The sequence below is a fragment of the Lampris incognitus genome, chromosome 10, assembly GCF_029633865.1.
Source record: "Lampris incognitus isolate fLamInc1 chromosome 10, fLamInc1.hap2, whole genome shotgun sequence".
NCBI classification, from domain to species: Eukaryota; Metazoa; Chordata; class Actinopteri; order Lampriformes; family Lampridae; genus Lampris; species Lampris incognitus.
This window is the reverse complement of record NC_079220.1, coordinates 15,612,443-15,636,048: the sequence shown is the minus strand read 5'-3', so window position 1 is coordinate 15,636,048 and position 23,606 is coordinate 15,612,443. Positions and strand designations below refer to the sequence as shown.

Sequence of the window (23,606 nt, the reverse complement as noted above, 5' to 3'; positions counted from 1 at the left end):
TGCTGCGAGGCGACTGCGCTAACCACTGTTCCACCGGGCCGCCCTTTTATTCCAAAGCAACTTATACAAATGTAATTTTGTAAGACGAATACACTGCGTTTCAACTAACGCCACTAGATGGCAATGTTTAATATTTTGACTCAATTGAAATGCAACTTATACACCGAAGCGACTTGTGCATTTTTTGCCAAGTGCTCAGGTGCGACTTTAAATTCAACTTTATTGTCATGTGTAGAATACAATTTAATTCTTGTGCCCCCCCCCCCCAAAAAAACAAACAGTACACGATAATACAACAATGTAAGGTGCATATGGGTGTGTCCGCTTTTCAGCAACTGACTGGCTATGGAAAGAAACTATTACTGAGAGGGATGGTGTGTGAATTGATGCTCAGGTAATTTTTTTTAGATGGAAGGAATGAGAACAGAACATGAGTGGGGTGGCTGGTGTCCTTTATGATGTTTTGGGCTTTCCTTTTGCAGCGAGTGGTATAAATATTATGAAGTTGTGGTAGTTGCATGCCAATGATTTTTGTTGCTGTCTTTACAGTCCTTTGAAGCAATCTGCAGTCCTGAGCAGACATGTTGCCCAACCACACTGTGATACAGCTTGTCAAGACATTCTCGATGGTATTCATATGGTTAATCTTCCACTTCTCTCCTTATAGGCCCTCTCATTACTGCCACTTGTTACTCCAATCACTGTGGTGTCATCTGCGAATTTAATGATGCTGTTGTTGTCATATTTGGTAACACAGTCGTGTGTAAACAGTTTGTACAATAGTGGACTGAGACAGCAGCCCTGAGGCGCACCTGTTCTACGAGCTAATAGAAATGAAAATGTTTAAACTATTCTCAGTCTGGGGTCTGCCTGTCAGGAAATCAAATAGCCAATTACAGACAAAGTTGCCCAGACCAAGACTTCTCAGTCCATGGATCAGAATTGTTATTCCAGCACATCCCACAGATGCTCAATCGGATTGAGATCTGGGGAATTTGAAGGCCAAGGCAACACTGAACTCTTTGTCAAGTTCCTCAAACCATTCCTGAACAAGTTTTGCAGTGTGGCAGGGCGCATTATCTTGCTGAAATAGGTCATTGCCATCAAGGAATACCATTACCATGAAGGGGTGTACTTAGTCTATAACAATATTTAGGTAGGTGGTACATGTCAAAGTAACATCCACATGAATGCCAGGACCCAAAGTTTCCCCAGAGCATCATCACACTGCCTCCACCAGCTTGCCTTCTTCCCATAGTGCATCCTGATGCCGTCTTTTCCCCAGGTAAATGACCCACACGTATCTGGCCGTCCACATGATGTAAAAGAAAACACGACTCGTCAGACCACACCACCTTCTTTCATTGTTCCATAGTCCAGTTCTGACGCTCACGTGCCCATTGTAGGTGCTTTCGGCGACAGGGGTCATCATGGGCACTCTGACCGGTTTGTGGCTAAGCAGCCCCATATGCAGCAATCTGCGATTCACTGTGTGTCCTGACACCTGTAGCCAGCATTAACTTTTTCAGCAATTTGAGCTACAGTAGCGTTTCTGTAGGATCAGACCAGATGGACTGGCCTTTTCTCCCCACGCATCAATGAGCCTTGGGTGCCCATGACCCTGTTGCGGGTTCACTGGTTGTCCTTCCTTGGCCGGTCCAAGGAAGGACTACCAAAAGTGGTCACAGTTGGATTACTTTTGGTAGGTAGTGGCCACTGCATATCGGGAAGAACCCACAAGACCTGCCATTTTGGAGATGCTCTGACCCAGCCATCACAATGTGGCCATTGTCAAAGTTGCTCAGATCCTTATGCTTGCCCATGTTTCCTGCTTCCAACACATCAACTCCAAGAATGGACTGTTCCCTTGCTGCCTAATATATCCCAACCCTTGACAAGAGCCATTTTAATGAGATAATCATTGTAATTCACTTCCCTGTCAGTGGTTTTAATGTTTTGGCTGATGACTGTATATATGATATGACCAATCTTTCCAGGCACTTCATAATAACAGAGGTCAAAGCAACAGGTCAGTAACTATTCAGGCAAGAGACAGGTGTTTTGTTAGGTACAAGCACAATGGTGATTGGCGTACAAGAAATACAGTATGCTTTGCAACCACTGTAAGATGTTGCAGACTTGAGGCGAGTGGGGGGGGGGGGGGAGAGTCCCTGAAATGAGCTAATTGATAAGACTGAAATAGAAATTTTGACTTAAAAATATTTTCCTATACTAACCTTTACTTAAATTAACAAAGAAATAATTTATGATGGCTGGGCTCACTTACCCTTGAAAGTAAAATAACTCTTGCAGGGTTGCACAGCCTGCAAGACTGGGGGTTGATTGCTTTATTTTCAAAAATTTTACCAAACTGATAAGATACATGTAACAAAATAAAGATGTGAGGGAAAAAATATCATATTAGTATGCAGATTTAATATCTGACTCATTGCTGTGAGCCATTTCTTTGTTTAACTTTTAGATTCAATAATGAACTGCAGCTGTGTGAGTTGGCTGATGTAGACTGTAGAAGAAATATTTATGTCCAAATAAAAATCAATTGGCACAAAATAAAATTACTTAAGTTCACTGTTAGCCCCATAGCTATGAGCATCTGTTTTCTGTTTTATGATAATAATAGTAGAATTTAATTAATTTTTATGCTTTATCAATGCGGTTACACAATGACGGACATCCACGGGTCAATTATTTGTTGGTGTCCCATTAATTAAACACTTGGCTTAAACCCTGTTTTCTGAGATTCTGAAGTGAAAATGTCCATTTAAAACTAGACAATAAGGCCTATAATCAAGACAAATCAGACCATAAAGCTAGCATGGCTCCTAGCTGACCTTGCTTTATTGAGCATGGCTTTGTATGGCAATAATGGTACAACTAAAAATACAAATTGCTGACCAGCTTAAACATATTTCACTGTAGCCTTGCTGCACCCTTCCGGACAAGCAAATATACTGGTGTGATGAAAAGCAATTATGGCAGTGAGTCACATCAGTGGAACTATGACTGTGTAAAAAGGAAGGGCTCAGGAAAGCAGTTTAGCGTGAAGGAAGTAGACAGAAGAAAGGAGGGGGTGGTGTTAAGTAAGTTGAGGCAGGGTGCAGAAATAACGGGTGAGGCACAAGCAGAAAAGAGTAGAGGGAAGAGGAAGAGAGAGAGAGAGAGAGACAGCGCACGAGAGAGAGAGATTAAATGGTACATATAACATTATTTGTGTACCAGCACAGAGAGGTCATCAAGTTGAAAGATGTCATCTGGGACACCAGAGTTCTTCAGGTTGTTTGCTCTGGCCACCACTGCCTGTACATATTGCACATAAAGACATTTTAGGATTGATTACAATTTTTTTGATTAATTTGAAATTTATTTAAATTATTTAAGAAAGTCACATTACAAATAAACGAAATCTTATTAACGCACATTTAGTTTTGTTCATTTTCATCAAAATGAACCAAAAAAACAAAACAACAACAAAAAACAACAGTAGAATATATTGTAGCTTTTGTGTTGGTGTATCATGTATTAACATGTATTAACATGTATTTGCATGGGTGTATGTGAATGTGTGTTTCTGTAAGTTACCCGTAGGTTTGGGAGGCTGGATAGTTCTCCATGTAAGGTTGTCAGACTGTTGTGACTCACTGAAAGGTGCTCCTGATAGGGGGGAGAGATTAGGTAAAGACAAAGACCCAGAGACACACACAAACACATGCCTGCAATTTTTAAAACCCACTGTGACACAAACTTGCCATTAAAAAGTGTGGTCAACTTTTGCTGTAAAATGCACCACTTGCACAAATGTCCTTGTCACCTCACAATAGTATCTCTCAGCAAACAGGATAGAAGATAAGGTAAATAATCAGGCAAACACACCTTAGACAACGTGACGACTGGAGGTGAGAGACGACTAATCTTATTTAACTTTATTTCATGTAAAATAAACCTTATTAACCCAGTGATGAAGTCATAAGTGTGGCTTAAAGGTCATGTAGAAATTAAGATTGGATAATCCTGTTCTAGATATGCAGGATTAAAGCATGGGTATCATCAATCTACATACAATACCCCATAATGACAAAGCGAAAAGGGTTTTGTAGAAATTTTTGCAAATTCATTAAAAATAAAAAACTGAAATATTGCATGTACATAAGTATTCACACCCTTTACTCAGTACTTGGTTGAGGCACCCTTGGCAGCGATTACAGCCTCAAGTCTTCTTGGGTATGAAGCTACAAGCTTGGCACATCTATATTTGGGGTATTTCTCCCATTCTTCTCTGCAGATCCTCTCGAGCTCTGTAAGGTTAGATGGGGAGCGCACAGCTATTTTCAGGTCTTTCCAGAGATGTTCAATGGGGTTCAAGTCTGGGCTCTGGCTTGGCCACTCAAGGACATTCACAGACTGGTCCCGAAGCCACTCCTTCATTGTCTTGGCTGTGTGCTTAGGGTCGTTGTCTTGTTGAAAGGTAAACCTTCGCCCCAGTCTGAGGTCCTGAGCGCTCTGAAGCAGGTTTTCATCAAGGATCTCTCTGTACTTTGCTCCACTCATCTTTCCCTCAATCCTGACTAGTCTCCCAGTTCCTGCCGCTGAAAAACATCCTCACAGCATGATGCTGCCACTAACATGCTTCACTGTAGGGATGGTATTAGCAAGGTGATGAGAGGTGCCTGGTTTCCTCCAAATGTGACGTTTGGCATTCAGGCCAAAGAGTTCAATCTTGGTTTCATCAGACCAGAGAATCTTGTTTTCATTGTCTAAGAGTCCTTTAGGTGCTTTCTGGCAAACTCCAAGTGTGCTGTCATGTGCCTTTTACTGAGCAGAGGCTTCCATCTGGCCACTCTACCATAAAGGTCTGATCGGTGGAGTGCTGCAGAGATGGTTGTCCTTCTGGAAGGTTCTCCCATCTCCACAGAGGAACGCTGGAGCTCTGTCAGAGTGACCATCGGGTTCTTGGTCACCTCCCTGACCAAGGCCCTTCTCCTCCAATTGCTCAGTTTGGCTGGGCAGCCAGCTCTAGGAAGAGTCCTGGTGGATCCAAACTTCTTCCATTTACGAATGATGGAGACCACTGTGCTCTTCGGGACCTTCAGAGCTGTAGAAATTTTTTTGTACCCTTCCCCAGATCTGTGCCTCGATACAATCCTGTCTCAGAGGTCCACAGACAATTCCTTTGACTTCATGGCTTGGTTTCTGCTCTGACATGCACTGTCAACAGTGGGACCTTATATAGACAGGTGTGTGCCTTTCCAAATCATGTCCAATCAATTGAATTTACTACAGGTGGACTCCAATCAAGATGTAGAAACATCTCAAGGATGATCAGTGGAAACAAGATGAACCTGAGCTCAATTTTGAGTGTCATAGCAAAGGGTGTGAATACTTATGTACATGCAATATTTCAGTTTTTTATTTTTAATACATTTATACAAAACCTTTTTCACTTTGCCATTATGGGGTATTGTGTGTAGATTGATGAGGAAAAAAAAGGAATTTAATCCATTTTGGAATAAGGCTGTAATATAACAACATGTGGGGAAAGTGAAGGGGTGTGAATACTTTCCAGATGCACAGTATGTTCTTTGTCAGGTTTGGTTTCACAAGTTTTGCTGATAAACTAGAATGTACTGAAATGTTGATATGTTGCCCTCCATAACCTAAATATTATGAGGTGAAACACTGGCGACTTACTAAAAAAATAGACTACACTGTTTTGAGCAAGATGAGGATATGCACACTAGAGTGGTTAAATCTAAATTGACAACATAGCAGCCTAAATAAGAAAATAAGTTAATTTTTTTTTACTTCTATCAATTCTAATACCTCCACCAGTACTGCTGCTGCCATTTCTACTAGTGTTGCTGCTGGTACAATGTCTAACAACAATGTCATTATAAATGCTGGCATCCCTGTAAATCTATTGTACTTTATCATGGCTTATATGTTGTCCCCAATTAATGACACTCTTATAATGCATTTCTTTCTCCATTTAGCTTCTCACACTGTCTCAGTGCTGTTTGCTCAGCCTGTTTCATTGAGCAACAGCCAGTCAATACCTCCAGGATGTATTCAGTGGGCTTTTCTGTGTTTTACAGAATGAACTGATGTCTGGGCCCCTGGCATCATGCACATCTCAGACAAGATGAAGTGGTTGATTGATTTTTAAAAATTCCCTAAGACGTCTCTCCTTAGCTCTTGTTTAGTTATATTTTCCTGGCACCATTCTACTATATGAAAACTGTCGGGTCATAGGAATATTGATTGGGCACTATGGCACCAATCAACTACTAAATGCCTGTCATATCAGTGGTCTAGGAATTAAATCTTACTCTACTCCTGTACTAATCATAATGTCTAATCGACAAGTAATAATTTTAAGACATTAACTGTTAACAGGACATACCATTCTTATTTTTACCAAAATCATGTAGACAGTGTAGATTTGTACTATGTGAAAATCAATCATGTCTTTTAAACTTTGAGCTATGCACCCAAATAACCTACAGATAATGGCATAGAGCAGGACAGCATAAAGAAATATGAACTAGAAATGTGCAAACATTGAGCAGGAAAAGCAAAGGACTAAGAAAATTTGTCTTGGTTCACTTTGTCAAGTCACATGAACCCAACTGTGACAAAGCAAACTGGTATCATCAATCATTTTCTGCCGCTTATCCGGAACCGGGTCACGGTGGTAGCAGGTTGAGGAGGGCAGCCCAGACGTTCCTTTCCCCAGCCACATCCACCTGTTCCTCCTGGGGGATCCCAAGGTGTTCCCAGGCCAACTGGGATATATAATCCCCCAGCGTGTCCTGGGTCTGCCCCAGGGTCTCCTCCCAGTTGGTCGTGAGGTGGTTCGGGCTCAACTGGCTCCTTTCAATGCGAAGGAGCAGTGACTCTACTCTGAGCTCCTCCCGGATGTCTGAGCTCCTCACCTTATCCCTAAAGGTGTGCCCAGCCACCCGACAGAGGAAACTCATTTCCACCGCTTGCGTCCGAGATCTCATTCTTTCGGTCACTACCCAGAGCTCGTGACCATAGGTGAGGGTTGGAACAAAGATCAACTGGTAAACTGAGAGCTTTGCCTTCTGACTCAACTCCCTCTCCACCACAGCGGTCTGGTACAACGACTGCCGCCGCCGCCGCCTCAATCCACCTGCCGATCTCCCACTCCATTTTACCTTCACTCGTGAACAAGACCCCAAGATACTTGAACTCCTCCCCTTGAGGCAGTAACTCACTCCCACTTGTGTCAGACCATGATTCTTAATTTGAGGACTTTCATGCAGGCACCACTCGACTCCTTAGTCAGGCTTTATGCTGTAACATAACTTGAGCAGATAATCAATGCTTCTCCTTTTGAGGTCTATGGCCAATGTATACTGCCATCCATCTAATAGAGGTTCCAATTAGTGTTAGAAACCTCACATCTTACAGTAATCAAAATCTGGTATATCCTGACATTCACCTGCCACTGCTTCCCCAGCTAACTTGATTTGTTGGAAATGATTATGTCCTCCAAATAACAACTGGATGTCAGCAAAAAAAAAAGGTTGGAATAGAAGGATAAACTTAGAAGCCAAGGCACAGAGTTACCAGTTGTGGTCAGGTCTCTAGAGTCCACGTCAAACCCTGGTTCACATAGTCCATGTTAACATTCCATTCTCTTTCCAAAGCTTAATGCAAGTTGGAAGCAGAATAACAAAAAATTACTTGTTTTCTCAAGAGAATGCATTTGCACACATTTTCCCTCTGTTCTTACAATGAAGACTTCATACTGCATCAGAAATGTTCGTTGATGTTCAATTAGAGCTGGGCGATAAATCAGTTTCATCAATTAATTCGAATTTATGGTTTAGGACGATGTTTAAATATGAAAATCGATTTTCACTTTAACTTGGGTAATTATGGTACGGAACCGCCACCGCTTCCCAGCTCCCATAGTTCATAGTAACTACAGGTATTAATTTTAATATTTTTCTTTTTTTGATTCCCCCCTTTTTCTCCCCATTTGTACTTGGCCAATTACCCTTTTTTCCAAGCTGTCCTGGTCGTTGCTCCATCCCCTCTGCCAAGCTGGGGAGGGCTGCAGACTACCACATGCCTCCTTCAATACATGTAGAGTTGCCAGCCGCTTCTTTTCACCTGACAGTGAGGAGTTTCGCCAGGGGAACGCAGCGCGTGGGAGAATCACGCTATTCCCCCAGTCCCCCCCCTGAACAGGCACCCTGACTGACCAGAGGAGGCGCTTGTGCAGCAACAAGGACACATACCCACATCCGGCTTCCCACCTGCAGACACGGCCAACTGTGTCAGTAGGCACACCCGACCAAGCCGGAGGCAACACAGGGATTTGACCCAGCGATCCCCGTGTTGGTAGGCAACGGAATAGACCGCCACACCACCCAGACACCACAATTTTAATAATTTTTAAACAGATTGTGCTCGTTTTTTTACACAGTTCTATGTAGCTTATACATGTTGAAGGGCAACATAGTGAGAAAAAATAAAAATAAACCATCCATCCATTATCCGTACCGCTTATCCTGCTCTCAGGGTTGCGGGGATGCTGGAGCCTATCCAACCAGCCGCGTAAAAATAGAAATAAGCAGTGCGATGCCTGTGTGGGTGCATGCGGTTTCACAACCTGAAGCACCAGACACGTGGCGCACCGTGTCCATGCCTGGTGCATTTAAGACTGTGCCCTGTACTCTTCCTCGAGCAACATCACAACCTTAAAACATACCTCTACTACTACTTTCGGCTGCTCCTGTTAGGGGTCGCCACAGCGATCATCCGTTTCCATTTCTTACAACCTTAAAACATACCAATAATTCAAAATAAAGAGAACTATTGGTGCAATGCTGCGGCGCAGATTACACTGGTCTCCGGCCCTGAAAGGCCAAGCTCAGACCTGAAATCTGTTCATAATCATTTTCATAATGTGTTAAGAAATTACCTATGTGTATGGGAATTGACAAAAAAGGTAATGGTTAAAATGTATTATTGCGATGCCAAAAGGCACTGTGAAAAAATGTGGGTGCACCCAAATTATGTGCTGGTGCACCTAAATGAAAAAGTTAGGTGCACCAGTGCAACCAATGTAAAAAGTTAGTCTGGAGCCCTGCTAAAGCATTTCATTCATTCTGGAGCAGGAATCAGAGACAGGAGATCAGTCAAACTATCATTGAGGGTACAAGTCCCCATATGCAGAGGCACTTGGCCCAATTAATGACTACTGAGCTTCCTGAGTCTCACCAGCTTCTGCAGAGAGGCCAGCTCTTCTGGGAGGTAACATAGCCCCGTCCTGTTCAGCTTCAGCCATCGCAGACTGCTCATAGACTTGACATGCTCCGGAAAATAACCACCCTGTGGAGTCAGAGGCAAGAAGAACGGGTGATACATGCTTCAATAATAACAGCAGAAAAAGGATTTGACACGCAGCACTTGTCAGTGACATCAGCTGGTGATGCTATGTGTATAATTTCTCAATACAAAAAAGAAGAAAATATTTGAGATGACATATTGTAGTGCAGAGCAAATACACATCTACAATATCAACAATGTTCATTTAATCAATAATCTGGTGTGGGGATGGTGAGGGGTACAGCAATTCACACTGAATATTTACAGAATCTTAGATAGAAACCAAGGCAGTTTACTCTAGAAAGATATAGGTCTAGATTTATTCAACTGTATTTGTCAGAAACCACTATGGGCAAGCCCAGTCATGACAATTCAAAGGAAAAGGGCAAAGCTTTTCAACTTTTAGCTGAACTCTGCGGTTAAACTTGTAAACCTTATTTTCCTCTTAAGTAATGAAAAAAAAAAGACAACAAAATGTTTGTGGATTTAGAGACATAAAGTCAAGGGGGAAAAGGGACCAAACCATAACCCTAATCTGTGGTGAGTATCCACCTCTATAGCAAATATATGAAGTAGGCTAATTAACCATCCTGGTAATGTGGATGTTTGTGACTTCAACAACTTGGCAACTTAACGTTATGCACAGTGTGGGAAACCATACAAACCAGTTAAACATTCTGGCTGAGTTAATGTTAATTGTTTAGTTTGTGTAACTTGACCAGTCCCCGGAGGTTTCTCATCTAAAAACTGTTAAAGCGGGTAGAATAACTACCCCAACAGTGACTGACAGTTTTTTTTTCGATTCCACCACCCAGATAATGACACTCTTATAATGCATTTCTTTCTATTATATTCAGTCGCCAGCAGATGACAGTGGACTTCCTACTCTGGTTCGCCTAACTTTTGTAACTACGAACACAGCACACAAACAGTTGAAATAGCTATTACATGCCACATCATGCCAGCTGTCGCTGCTGTCAGCTGGACCATCTCCCAAACTAAATTTGTTATGTGGGTCAAAATAGAAAATCATGTGGACGTTAGCGCTCTAGGGCTCTGTTGTTATAATGATGTTATCCTATTTTTATCAGTCTGGCTTAACATCTCATGAAATGACTTCTGGCGCAGTTTACAATTACTTCTGGCCAAACAAGCTAGAGCTAACCAACAATAGAGAGCCAACTGAGATTAGAAAACGCTAGTATCATCCACATATATCCAAATCAACCAAGTTATCCCACCAGATTTGCTAAATTACCTCAAGGAAAAACCAGATATACGATTCGAATAAACACGGGGTATGACGCTTGTGCTCCAGACAGACATGACTAACTCTACTAGTTTGCCCATGTCATACAAATGTACGTCGGCTAACGCCCATCGCTAACCTCGTTAGCAGGCTCAGCCGTTAGCTTAAACTGGCATCTCTGCCCTGTCCCGTTGCACTTCACAAGGCTTGGTTTCTGCTAAGTATATGGCAACTTCAAATATTAACCAGATCGCTACTGATATCAAACTCCCCCAACCCATTATTGCCAAAATCCTTACTTTAAAGTCGTTTCCACTGAGGTCTACTCCCCTAATAAAGGGGAGAACTCCGGTGGCGGCCATTTCTGGTTCTGGGTGTCTCGTCGCTAAACTCTCGCCGGTCTATTTTGGTCTAGCAGCAGCAGGGTGGGATGGCCCGGTAGTAGCTTCGCCCGAAAATAAAGGACAGGACAAATCGTCACTGCGTGTGGGAGGAGTTTTGCGCAAGCGCAGTATAGAGTATGAGCGCTTGTTTTTTTGTGTTTTTTTTCCACTCCTAGACCCCTAAATCAGATGTCACCGAAAACGTCAGAATCAGAATCAGTTTAGCAGAGTATGTGTAGGCCTACACATACAGGGATTTGACTTCGGTTCCTCTATTGCTCTCCATGTACTTACACAGAACAGACATACAGCTAAAACAAAGACAGCAAGGTAAACATAAACATGTAACTACTATGTACAGATATAGATGTATATAAAAAGTATATTATAAAAAGAAAAAAAATAATGACGTTGTGACAGGGAGACAATAGTACAATGGTGCAGAGTGCAAAGATGCAGGAATAAATATGTTAACAGATTATATACATGAGGTAGGTGGACATGACAGAATATGCATGTATACAAAATACAGTATATATAGCGTGCTTAGATTTATTTTTGACAATGATGATATATTAAAACCGTGTTAAACTACAGGATATATAATTTAATATTTGTAGGTATGATCAGTGTTACAGGTACATTGCACAGGGGTTGTTTCTGACACGCCAAACTGTTTTAAGTCTTCATCAGAGTGACAGCCTGCGGAAAGAAACTGTTCTTGTGTATGGTTGTTTTGGGGTACAGTGCTCTGTAGCACCTACCAGACGGGAGGAGTTGGAATAGGTACTGACCAGGGTGTGATGGGTCTGCAATGATGTCTGCCCGTTTCCTGACTCTGGAGATATAGAAGTCCTGCATGGAAGGCAGGTTGGCAGCAATGATTTTCTCTGCAGTCCTGAGTGCCCGTTGTAGTCTGTTCCTGTCCTGTTTGGTGGCAGATCCAAACCAGACAGTGATGGAAGTGCAGAGAACAAACTGGATTATTGCAGTGTAGAACTGAATCAGCAGCTACTGAGGCAGGTCAAACTTCCTGAGCTGGTGTGGAAAGTGCATCCTCTACTACTACTACTACTACTACTACTACTACTACTACTACTATTGCTACTACTACTACTACTACTACTACAACTACTACTACTTTCGGTTGCTCCCGTTAGGGGTAGCCACTGCGGATCATCCATTTCCATTTCTTCCTGTCCTCTGCATCTTTCCCTGTCACACCAGCCACCTGCATGTCTTCTCTCACCACATCCATAAACCTTCTCTTTGGCCTTCTTTGTTTCCTCTTCCCTGGCAGCTCCATATTCAGCATCCTTCTGCCAATATACCCAGCATCTCTCCTCTACACATGTCCAAGCCATCTCAATCTTCCCTCTCTTGCTTTGTCTCCAAACCATCCAACTTGAGCAGTCCCTCTAATATAATCATTCCTAATCATGTCCTTCTTCACCCCTCCCAATGAAAATCTTAGCATCTTCAACTCTGCCACCTCCAGCTCCGCCTCCTGTCTTTTCGTCTGTGCCACTGTCTCCAAACCATATAACATAGCTGATCTCACAACCATCTTGTAAACCTTCCCTTTAACTCTTGCTGGTACCCTTCTGTCGCAAATCACTCCTGACACTCTTCTCCACCCACTCCACCCTGCCTGCACTCTCTTCTTCACCTCTCTTCTGCACTCCCCATTAATTTGGACAGTTGACCCCACGTATTTAAACTCATACGTCTTTGTCACCTCTACTCCTTGCATCCTCACCATTCCACTGCCCTCCCTCTCGTTCATGCATAGGTATTCCGTCTTGCTCCTACTGACTTTCATTCCTCTTCTCTCCAGTGCATACCTCCACCTCTCCAGGCTCTCCTCAAACTGCACCCTACTCTCGTTACAGATCACAATGTCATCCGCAAACATCATAGTCCATGGAGACTCCTGCCTGATCTCATCCGTCAACCTGTCCATCATCATTGCAAACAAGAAAGGGCTCAGAGCCGATCCTTGATGTAATCCCACCTCCACCATGAACCCATCTGTCATTCCAACCGCACACCTCACCATTGTCACACTTCTCCTCAAACATATCCTGCACCACTCCTACATACTTATCTGCAACTCCCAACTTCCTCATACAATACCACACCTCCTCTCTCAGCACCCTGTCATATGCTTTCTCTAAACCCACAAAGACGCAATGCAACTCCTTCTGGCCTTCTCTATACTTCTCCATCAACATTCTCAAAGCAAACATCACAACTATGGTGCTCTTTCGTGGCATGAAACCATACTGCTGCTCTCTAATCATCACCTCTCCTCTTAAACTAGCTTCTATTACTCTTTCCCATATCTTCATGCTGTGGCTGATCAACTTTATACCTCTGTAGTTGTTACAGTTCTGCACATCACCCTTGTTCTTGAAAATCGGTACCAGTATGCTTCTTCTCCACTCCTCAGTCATCCTCTCACTTTCCAAGATTGTGTTAAACAATCTAGTTAAAAACCCCACTGCCATCTCTCCTAAACACCTCCATGCCTCCACAGGTATGTCATCAGGACCAACTGCCTTTCCACTCTTCATCCTCTTCATAGCTGCCCTCACATTTCCTCTTTGTTAATCCACTGCACTTCCTGATTCACTATCCCCACATCAACCAACCTTCTCTGTCTCTCATTTTCTTTATTCATCAGCCCCTGAAAGTACTCCTTCCACCTTCTCAGCACACTCTCCTCTCTTGTCAGCACATTTCCATCTCTATCCTTGATCGCCATAACCTGCTGCACATCCTTCCCAGCTTGGTCCCTTTTTCTAGCCAATCGGTACAAGTGCTTTTCATCTTCCTTAGTGTTTAACCTGTCATACAAATCACCATACGCCTTTTCCTTTGCCTTTGCCACCTCTCTCTTAGCTTTACGCTGCATCTCCTTGTTCTCCTGTCTACTGTCTTCATCTCTCTGCCTATGCCATTTCTTCTTTGCCAACCTCTTCCTTTGTATACGTTGCTGTACTTCCTCATTCCACCACCAAGTCTCCTTGTCTTCCTTCCTCTGTCCTGATGACACACCAAGTACCTTCCTAGCTGTCTCCCTCACTATTTCTGCAGTGCTTGTCCAGCCATCCGGCAACTCTTCACTACCACCCAGTGCCTGTCTTAACTCCTCCCTGAACTCCACACAACAGTCTTCCTTCTTCAACTTCCACCATTTGATCCTCGGCTCTGCCTTCACTCGCTTCCTCATCTTGGTCTCCAGTCATCCTACAGACCACCATCCGATGCTGCCTAGCTACGTTCTCCCCTGTCACCACCTTGCAGTCTCCAATTCCTTTCAGATCGCGCCTTCTATATAAGATATAGTCCACCTGTGTGCACCTTCCTCCACTCTTGTACATCACTCTGTGTTCTTCCCTCTACTTGAAATATGTATTCACCACAGCCATTTCCATTCTTTTTTGCAAAATCCACCACCATCTGTCCTTCCACATTTCTCTCCTTGACACCATACCTACCCATCACTTCCTCATCGCCTCTGTCCCCTTCACCAACATACCCATTGAAGTCCGCTCCAATCACCACTCTCTTCTCCTTGGGGACCCTCTCCACCATGTCATCCAACTCACTCTAGAATTCTTCTTTCTCTTCCATCTCACACCCAACTTGCGCTGATGACATTCATCAATACACCTCCGATTTCCAGCTTCATACTCATCATTCTGTCTGACACTCTCTTCACCTCCAGCACACTCTTGACATACTCTTCCTTCAGAATTACCCCGCCCCATTTCTCCTCCCATTCGCACCATGGTAGAAGAGTTTGAATCCACCTCTAATGCTCCTGGCCTTACTCCACTTCCACCTGGTCTCTTGCACACACAGTATAGTACCTACCTTTTTTCTTTCCATCATATCAGCCAGCTCTCTCCTTTTGCCAGTCATAGTGCCAACATTCAAAATTCCAACTCTCACCTCCACACTCCTACCCTTCCTCCTCTCTTGCTGCCTCTGGACATGCCTTCCCCCTCTCCTTCTCCTTCGCCCAACAGTAGCATAGTTTCCACCGGCACCCTGCTGGCTGACAGTACTGGTGGCGGTCGTTGGTAACCCGGCCCTCGACTGATCTGGTATGGAAATCTTATTTATGATTTGCATATTTGATTTGGCAAAGATTTTATGCCGGATGCCCTCCCTGACGCAACCCTCCCCATTTATCTGGGTTTGGGACCAGCACTAAAAATGCACTGGCTTGTGCATTTTCAGTGGCTGGGTTGCATCCTCAGTGGCTGGGTCGAAAGTGTATCCTCTGCTGGGCCTTTTTGATGCGTGCATCTGTGTTGGATGCCCACTTTAGGTCCTGGGAGATTGTGGATCCCAGAAACCTGAAGGTTTCCACAGCAGACATATATATATATATATATATATATATTTAAACTATATATATGTACTGTGCTTTTATTGAAAGTATTGTGGCCTTCTGCATCATCTGCTGGTGTCGCAAATGCTACTGAGGCACAGAAAAAGACTGTCAGAAAAATGGTAACAACAGCCACTAAGCTGTTAGGGATTACATTACCAAGTATGGAATGCATATACAGAGATAGAATGATGAATAAGGCAAACAACATTGTGGGTGACAAGAGGCTCCTCCTTGCCTCCTCATTTGAATTGCTGCCATCCAGGTGACGATGTTGTCCCCCTTTATTCACTAAAAATAGATCCAAATTTTCCTTTGTTCCACAAGCCATTAAGTTTTTTAACTGGTTATGCATGCAGGATGTCCGGTTGGTCTGGGCAAGAGTTGCTTACAATTGTTCTCTCTCTCTCTCTCTCTCTCTCTCTCTCTCTCTCTCTCTCTCTCTCTCTCTCTCTCTCTCTCTCTCTCTCTCTCTCTCTCTCTCTCTCTCTCTCTCTCTCTCTCTCTCTCTCTCTCTCTCTCTCTCTCTCTCTCTCTCTCTCTCTCTCTCTCTCTCTCTCTCTCTCTCTCTCTCTCTCTCTCTCTCTCTCTCTCTCTCTCTCTCTCTCTCTCTCGGTATGTAAATGGGTATGTATATGAGGATGCCTATTGGTGACTGTGATGTTATGATGAAATGTGCTGTGATTGTGCTGCAAACCACTTTCCCCATGGGGACAAATAAAGTATCTATCTACCTAAACAAACAGGACCCTTGCGTATGTCCCTGGGAGTCAAGGTGTTGCAAGTTGTAGTGCAGTCCCATGTTGACTGCATCATCCACTGGCCTATTGGCCCCATAGGCAAACTGCAGGGGGGTCGAGCAGAGAGCCCGTGTTGTCCTTCAGGTGGGCCAACACCAGTCTCTCATCAAAGGATTTCATGACCACAGACATCAGGGCGATGGGCCTGTAGTCATTTAATCCTGAGATACAGGGGTTCTTTGGACTGGGATGATAGTGGAGCTTTTGAAGCAGGAGGGGACTTCACACAGCTCCAGTAATCTGCTGAAGATCAGTATGAAGATGGGGGCCAGCTGGTCGGCACAGACTTTCAGGCACGATAACACAACAATGTAAGTTGCATATGACGCACCAATATGCACCTTACATTGTTGTGTTATCGTGTACTGTATATTGTGTATATAATGTATGAATTCATGTGTACATAATCTATGTAGGTCTGTAGTGCTTTTTGGGGGGTGTGTGCTTTGTTCTTGTGTCTCTTGTGTTAAGGCAGAGAGAGCCAGAGCAAAAAAAAAAAACGTCGTTTTCTAAATACATATGACAATAAAGTTGAACTTGTACTTGACATGCTGCGTGGGCCTGGTGCCTTCCTGGTCGTCTGTCTCTGGAAAAGCTGACTCACATCTTCTTCACAGATCCTGAGTGCAGGTGTGTATGTGGGGGGGGCAGTTGGGAGGGGTGAGGGGTTGGCTGGGGATGCAGCTATTTGTGTGATGTGGCCGGAGAGGGTGAGAGGTGTGGGAGTTGGTTCACCAAACCTGCAGTAAAACATGTTCAGGTCGTCAGCCAGTTGGTGGTTCTCTGCGGAAAGGGGGGGGGGTCCCCTGTAGTCGGTGATGAACTTCAGGCCTTTCCATACAGACATATCCCAGATTAGTAAAATATAGGGACAAATTCCAGTGGGTTTTTTTTTTTTTTTTTTTTTTTTTGTTTTTTTTGCTTTGCATTAAATGTGTCACAAATAAAAACAGTTAAATGATGATCAGAGTACTCTGTCATGAATTATGATAATGCGTGCTACTTTCAAAAATCCAAAGTCTTTCCTTCAAAAGACATCTCAAGTTGGGTGTACAGTTACAGTGAAGAACGTGAATGTGAAGAACGCTTACATCATGTGTACGTAAATAATGCAAGACCACCAATTCGCCGCATGGAGGCGCCAAAATCTTTTTGTGTAATTTTTTTACTGCCGCCGTCCATCATAGAGCTTATCCATAACGCGAAATTTGTGTCGCTATAAATAATCTGTAACAAATAAGGTCATTATCGCGCTGCTTCTTTTCTTTTTTTTATGAAAACACGTAATTTGAGTGGCCTATCTCGTCGTGATCAGGCTCTTTGGTCTTTGGTCGTGACATACATTCCCACGGAAGCCGGTGACACACCAAATGTATGAGCAGGCTGCAACAGACCTATCTCAGCTGCACCGTTAAAAAAGGGTTCGCTTGCCGGCTAACAGAGAAGAAACACACCGTCCACCTTTTATTTGTACATTTCCCGTCATGGATAAGAACACCGTGCGATACAGCGTGCAGCTGTACATCTATGACCTGTCCAGGGGAATGGCTCGCAGTCTCAGTCCAATTATGCTAGGTGAGTGACACTTACAAATCTTACCCGTGGCCTTGGTGGCATTTCTGTGACGTTAAAGAGAGACTGTATGTGATGATGATGATGATGATGAAGATACTATTTCCAATGTATTTCTACGTGTGTGCGTGTCCCACCACGCCAGCTACAGCAGCTGTGCGCGTTATGTTACACTCGGGATAATTTAGGGTCAAAATGGAGGTGTGTGTGTGTGTGTGTGTGTGTGTGTGTGTGTGTGTGTGTGTGTATGTGTGTATGTGTGTGTGTGTGTGTGTGTGTGTGTGTGTGTGTGTGTGGGTGGGTGTGCGCGCGCGTATTGGGATGACATCCATTAAGGTCGTTTTAATTATTTGGCGGCGATTTGTGTTTAAGGGGAAAAATCAATAATTTGATCTGTTTTATGTTAAATTTTAACAAATCAGGTATCCTACTCTGCACCTTCCCGTTAGTTTCTCTCACATCATGTTTGTTTTTTTGTTGTTGTTGCTGCCATTCCTCTAACTACCTTTGTTTTTCTTTTTACAGGGAAGCAACTGGATGGTATTTGGTATGAATCCCCTCCTACAGTTGTTGTTTCGTTACTCGGCTGTTATTTTGTCATTAACGTCATGGCTGAAGCCAGAATCGGAAGCCCTGGAAAAGTTTATTGCAGTGGTCTACTGTGTCTCATGCTATGGCTGTATTAGAAATAACCCAGTGACCTATTTCTCTAATCCAAATCCAGACTTTAAAAATCTGGGGGGGTGGGGTGCCTCTTAGTGTAGTTGTAATATTTTCATAATTACAGTGGCACATGGATTTCACTGGGCACTGTGCTGCAGAGGATTTGTTGGTTCTGATTTCCTAAAGAGGTGTTGAGCTGTTGAACTGTATGACTGCGATGGTAAAGGTCGTTCTGTAAACCTGTGTTTCTCCTCATGTCTGTGTGATGCTTGCAGGCACACGGCCATAGTGGTGTATGGAGATGAGTTCTTCTTTGGCGGGGTGGGGATCTCCAGCTGTTCACCGGTAAAACTATGACAAAGGAACTGACTTCTGTCTCACGTCTCGGCAAACAAAATCGTTATGAAATTAGAGGGCAAATACCTTGAGGCCAGTAGGCAAGGAATTTCTAAACTGTTTTGTATTGCGGCCCCCTTCCATTAGACTGCACTGTATGTTGTTGCACAAGGTTGTTGCATTACTTAACTACACTTTAATTAATAGCTGGAAGGTTGTTGGTATGATTCCCGGCAGCCATAGGAGGATGTACTCCAACTGTGATACTGATAGAATGCCCAACAGTACTTATGTGCCTTTGAGCAAGGCACCGAGTCCAAAACGGCTCCATGGGCACTGAACTGACCTTTCTGTTAACATGCTTTATGTGTTTCTGTGTATATATTGTCAACTAGCTCATCTATTACTCTTAATCTTACTCTTCTAAATAAGTAAGGATATGCTTGTTTGATGTAAACATGATTAATTGTGCAATGTTGTCAGGTTATGAGTTCATTGTTCTGAAATTTAACCACCTATACTGTAGTTATTGTGTGATAATGTGTATGAAAAAAAGCAACACAGAGGGAGTGCTCTGGTGTACATTATGGCATTGCTGCATTGTGATTAAATGATAATTAGATGCATAATCTAGTTGAAAAATGGCAGGGGATTTCTGTTTTGGGGCTCAGGCCAAAAAGCAACAAGTCACTCCAAATAAGGATATAGTGAGCTAATATTTTCCAGCAGTTTCATTGACGTATTTGAGCAGAGATTTGTAATGCAGACCAGTCCTCTGGTATCACTATATTTAACTGTTCACACTGTTGTTCCCACTACCGGGTATGGAGGAGCTGGAGGAAGAGGCACAGCTCATAGGTACTTTATAAACACAATCCTGAGTCTAGAACACATGTAGAGATGTTCATATTCTCCCTTATCATTTGGAAATAACGCTTCTTTTTGGCTCTGAATCAATACATCCATTTCCAGCCTCTTGGAAACGCTGGATTTTCAGAGTTCTAGCGTGTGTGTGTGTGTGTGTGTGTGTGTGTGTGTGTGTGTGTGTGTGTGTGTGTGTGTGTGTGTGTGTGTGTGTGTGTGTGTGTGTGTGTGTTTGTTTTGTGTCAGGGTGGGACAATGCTTGGTCCTCCTGATACAGTGGTGGAGCTAGGGGAGACAGAGGTGTCAGAGGAGATCTTCATGGATTATCTCTCCTCCCTGGGAGAAAGCGCATACAGGTGATACACACTCCACCTCTCGCCAGTCTGCAGTGTTTTAACTGAACCTTTCTTTTCCTTTCTAGTCAAATTACAGTTCTCTAGTTATAGATAGATAGGTAGACGGGTGGATGGATGGATGGATGGATGGATAGATAGATAGATAGATAGATAGATAGATAGATAGATAGATAGATAGATAGATAGATAGATAGATAGATAGATAGATAGATAGATAGATAGATAGATAGATAGATAGATAGATAGATAGATAGATAGATAGATAGATAGATAGATAGATAGATAGATACTTTATTATTACCATGCAACCATGTTGGTGGTAATTGTTTTAGTACAGCATGGTAGCTCATGTCCAGTGCAAAAAGAAAACGAAAAACAAGTAGCACCATAAACCGTTACAAAAAAAACCCCAACTATGTTTAAAACCATTACAACAACACAAAAAAAGAAACACATGAATGTGAGAATGTGTACAGTGAATAGATATGATATGTACAGTTCAGTTCCCTAGCATATCAAGTAGCCCAACATGCAGAGAGTACAATGATTGATGTACCAGTGCAAACCAGTCCAGTGTGCGTTCAGTCCTGTGCATACAGTGCATGCAGGTCTGTACGTATATGGGGTCTTGCAGCAAGGGGGGCTAGCAAGGGATGTTAGGCGTCCTGACTGCTGTAGGAAAGAAGCTGTTTTTGAATCAAGTGGTTTGGGTTAATATGGACCTGTAGCACCTTCCGGAGGAGAGAAGCTGGAAGAGGTGGTGGGCTGGGTGGGAGGGTCACTGGTTATTTTAGCTGACCAGTTGAAGGTGCGCTTTTTAATATACAGTGAGTTGGCTGGTGGAGGGTTACAACAAGTTATGTTAGTAACAATCTACTCCAGTTTCCATACTTTTTTAGTTGGTTTGGTTGCTGCACTGTTTAAAACAGTGTGAAATGTTTTGCATTACATAATACACATTCTATGTTGACTCATTTGCCCTGTATAATTTATCATATCTTCACAGAATCAATTAAACTTGTGAAAAAACAGGAAGGCTGTTTTTAGTTCTGTCACTGTCAATAAACTCAGTATCCGAAGAGATATAACCAAATTCAATAATCTAGCCGAGTCAATTTACTGAACGATAGGCTCATTGTTAGCCAGATATGGGTTTGGTTTTCATCTTATTATGTCACTGTTTACTTTTTCAACAAGTTATTTAGAGAGATTAACATTCCTCCCTACTTTTCTCTCTCAGAGGTGACAGGTATCGGCTGTTTGAGCACAACTGCAACACATTCACCAACGAGGTGGCTCAGTTCCTCACAGGCAGGCCTATCCCCTCCTACATCACCGACCTTCCATCCGAAGTCCTTTCCACGTGAGTGGACCATTTTGTCTGACTTTACACACACACACACACACACACACACACACACACACACACACACACACATATTAAATGGGCATACACAGAGGTTGCTGCCAGAGAAGTTTGACTGTATGATAGTGCATGCTAACACTGCACTATTCCGCCGTACCACCCAGGAAAAATAATATTGAAAAATAATTTTGTTCTTTTCAGCCACCACAAGGCACAAACAATGATCAGTCATTTGAGAGACACGAGTTTTGAGCTACAATGTAACCATTCAGTCTAACTTGGCCACAGAAAATGCATTGCTGCAGTGCTGCTGCAGAACGGATGAGTCATTGGTAACCATTACTTCATTTGTGCCCACAGTTGACATAACTCTCCTAACAAGCAGGTAGCACCAGTAGGATTTGCTCTTGTTCCATAACCCGACCACAGAGCTCCTCGCCCCTTCGGTTTTCACCCACCACAACTCTCTCTAGAGATTAGTGGTAGTTCATTTGAATGTGCATCTACAGTATTGTATTGTGTTCAACATCGATTTGTTCAAGATTTTTTTTTTGTTAGAACGTTAAAAAAAGAAGTGTTGGATTTACTTAGAACTTTTAGGTCAAGCTTCTCCACGCAACAGAGTTAAGTAACCGCTTACTGCTTGTGTGCATAATGATAAATAAGGTTTCTCAGAAGTTACTTAACACTGCTATGTAGAACCAATTGACATAATAGTTTTAAGTAAATGCAACATTTCATTTTATTTTATTTTTTTGCAGAAAAGACAAGACTTGGATTATATGTTGCTAAAAGCATTGATTGACACCAAAAACATATTTAGTTATTTTAGTTGGAAAAACAGGTCTTTAAGGACAAATCATGTTTTTGACAAGAGAGACAGTGGGCACCAGTGTATGATAATTGTTCTAAATCAACTCATTTGTGGCTGTGGATGCCCATTTGTAGACACACGGATAAAATGTACACAGCTACATTTAAAAGTGACTTCAGCACGTCTAGCAATATGAAATATGTCATGTTTCCATCCAACTTTAGAATAAATTTCAAGTGAATAATTAAATGTGGCAAAATAAAAAATTATGCAAATTAAGGTGCGTTTCCATCATATGTGTTTAAGCAAACAAAACCCTGAACGCAGGCCAATACGTCTGTCATATGCCCATCCTTCGACACCCAAGTGAAGAATGAACCAGCTTAGAATAAAGTACAGCAGATCATATGATTACATTATAGTTGCATCTCATTCTTTTTTTACACAGCAAATGTGTTTCGCAATTTATTGCATTTCCTTTCGCGAATATAAAGTTATGTGGATTTTGGGAATTTTATCCGATGGCTGCTGTTTCCATCAAGCTTTTTTTTTAACAACAACAAAAATTGTATAAAAACTGATAAATAGGTTGTTGCTAGATCCCACGAAGCAAAGGCACCAAGGGGCGGCACCCGTCGCCTGATTGACGGATGTGACGTAAGGGTCGCGAACCACCACCCTAACCAATCAGGTGACGAGTACCGCCTTTGTACATTCACTTTATGGGATCGAGCAAAAACCATTCAATAATTTCAGGGTTCGAGTCCCCCTCTCATCTTCTCCACCCCCCTTCCCTTTTCTCTCTGTAGCCCATTTGGTCAGATACTACGCCCAATCCTAGACTCCATCCACATCGCCCCTCCTGGAGGTAACGTCATCAACGGGGGACGCCACAACTAAATCAAGAGCAGCCAGTCACACAACGCTCTCCAGGTCGCCTCCATGGTAGTCCCTTAGTCAGAGCTACTCTTAAAGCGAATTTTCGTTCTTTCTTCCTCCTTTGTTTAACTGACTAAAGTCCATCCCGCTAAAGCAGACTCCCAGCTACACGCAGGTGAATTTCAGCTTCAGCTGGGAAACCGTGTTCCGCTTGCAGTAAGCAGCCATCATTTTCTTTTATGGTTTGAAAACCTAGTTGGCTATAAGAGCAGTCATTGAATTCATGTGATACAATAGTTACGGTGGCCAGTGGGGGGAAAAAACCAGTTTGTTTACTCTGAATTTTGGCTTCAATATATGTGGATTTTTGTCAAGTCATTATTGATAAGCCACATTTTGCTAAGGTCAGAGTTCATTTCACGATGGCTCCAGTGCGCCGATGCGTTTGTTTATATGAGGTGATTTTCTCTTGTTCGGTTTTCATCCGTCCGACACCTGGCTGCCATTTGTATTGGAATCAACCTGGGGCGTACCCAAC

The 23,606-nt window shown here is 42.9% G+C and overlaps 2 protein-coding genes across 2 annotated transcripts in view; one reads left to right on the top strand and one right to left on the bottom strand.

Moving 5' to 3' along the window:
- flii (FLII actin remodeling protein) overlaps positions 1–11,056 on the bottom strand; it is a 37,999-nt gene extending 26,943 nt beyond the window's left edge. The window contains exons 1-4 of the mRNA XM_056287961.1: positions 10,930–11,056; positions 9,274–9,384; positions 3,601–3,672; positions 3,238–3,318 (exon numbers count right to left, since the gene is read on the bottom strand). Coding sequence (XP_056143936.1) covers positions 3,238–3,318; positions 3,601–3,672; positions 9,274–9,384; positions 10,930–10,992 — 327 coding nt within the window. The 5' untranslated portion in view covers positions 10,993–11,056. The remainder of the gene's footprint in view (positions 1–3,237; positions 3,319–3,600; positions 3,673–9,273; positions 9,385–10,929) is intronic.
- Positions 11,057–17,702: 6,646 nt separating this feature from the next.
- Positions 17,703–23,089, top strand: desi1a (desumoylating isopeptidase 1a). Its single transcript, XM_056288346.1, has 6 exons — positions 17,703–17,793; positions 18,316–18,337; positions 18,729–18,798; positions 19,900–20,009; positions 21,250–21,372; positions 22,999–23,089. Exons 1-6 carry the CDS (start codon positions 17,703–17,705, stop codon positions 23,087–23,089), a joined length of 507 nt encoding a protein of 168 aa, XP_056144321.1.
- Positions 23,090–23,606: the final 517 nt, after the last annotated feature.

Excerpts from the sequence above, each read along its gene's own strand:
- desi1a (XM_056288346.1), top strand. The coding sequence starts at position 17,703 with ATGGATAAGAACACCGTGCGATACAGCGTGCAGCTGTACATCTATGAC. Across the intron at positions 20,010-21,249 it reads CTGGGAGAAAGCGCATACAG|AGGTGACAGGTATCGGCTGT; the intron begins GTGATACACACT and ends TTTCTCTCTCAG. Across the intron at positions 21,373-22,998 it reads CCATCCGAAGTCCTTTCCAC|CCCATTTGGTCAGATACTAC; the intron begins GTGAGTGGACCA and ends TTCTCTCTGTAG.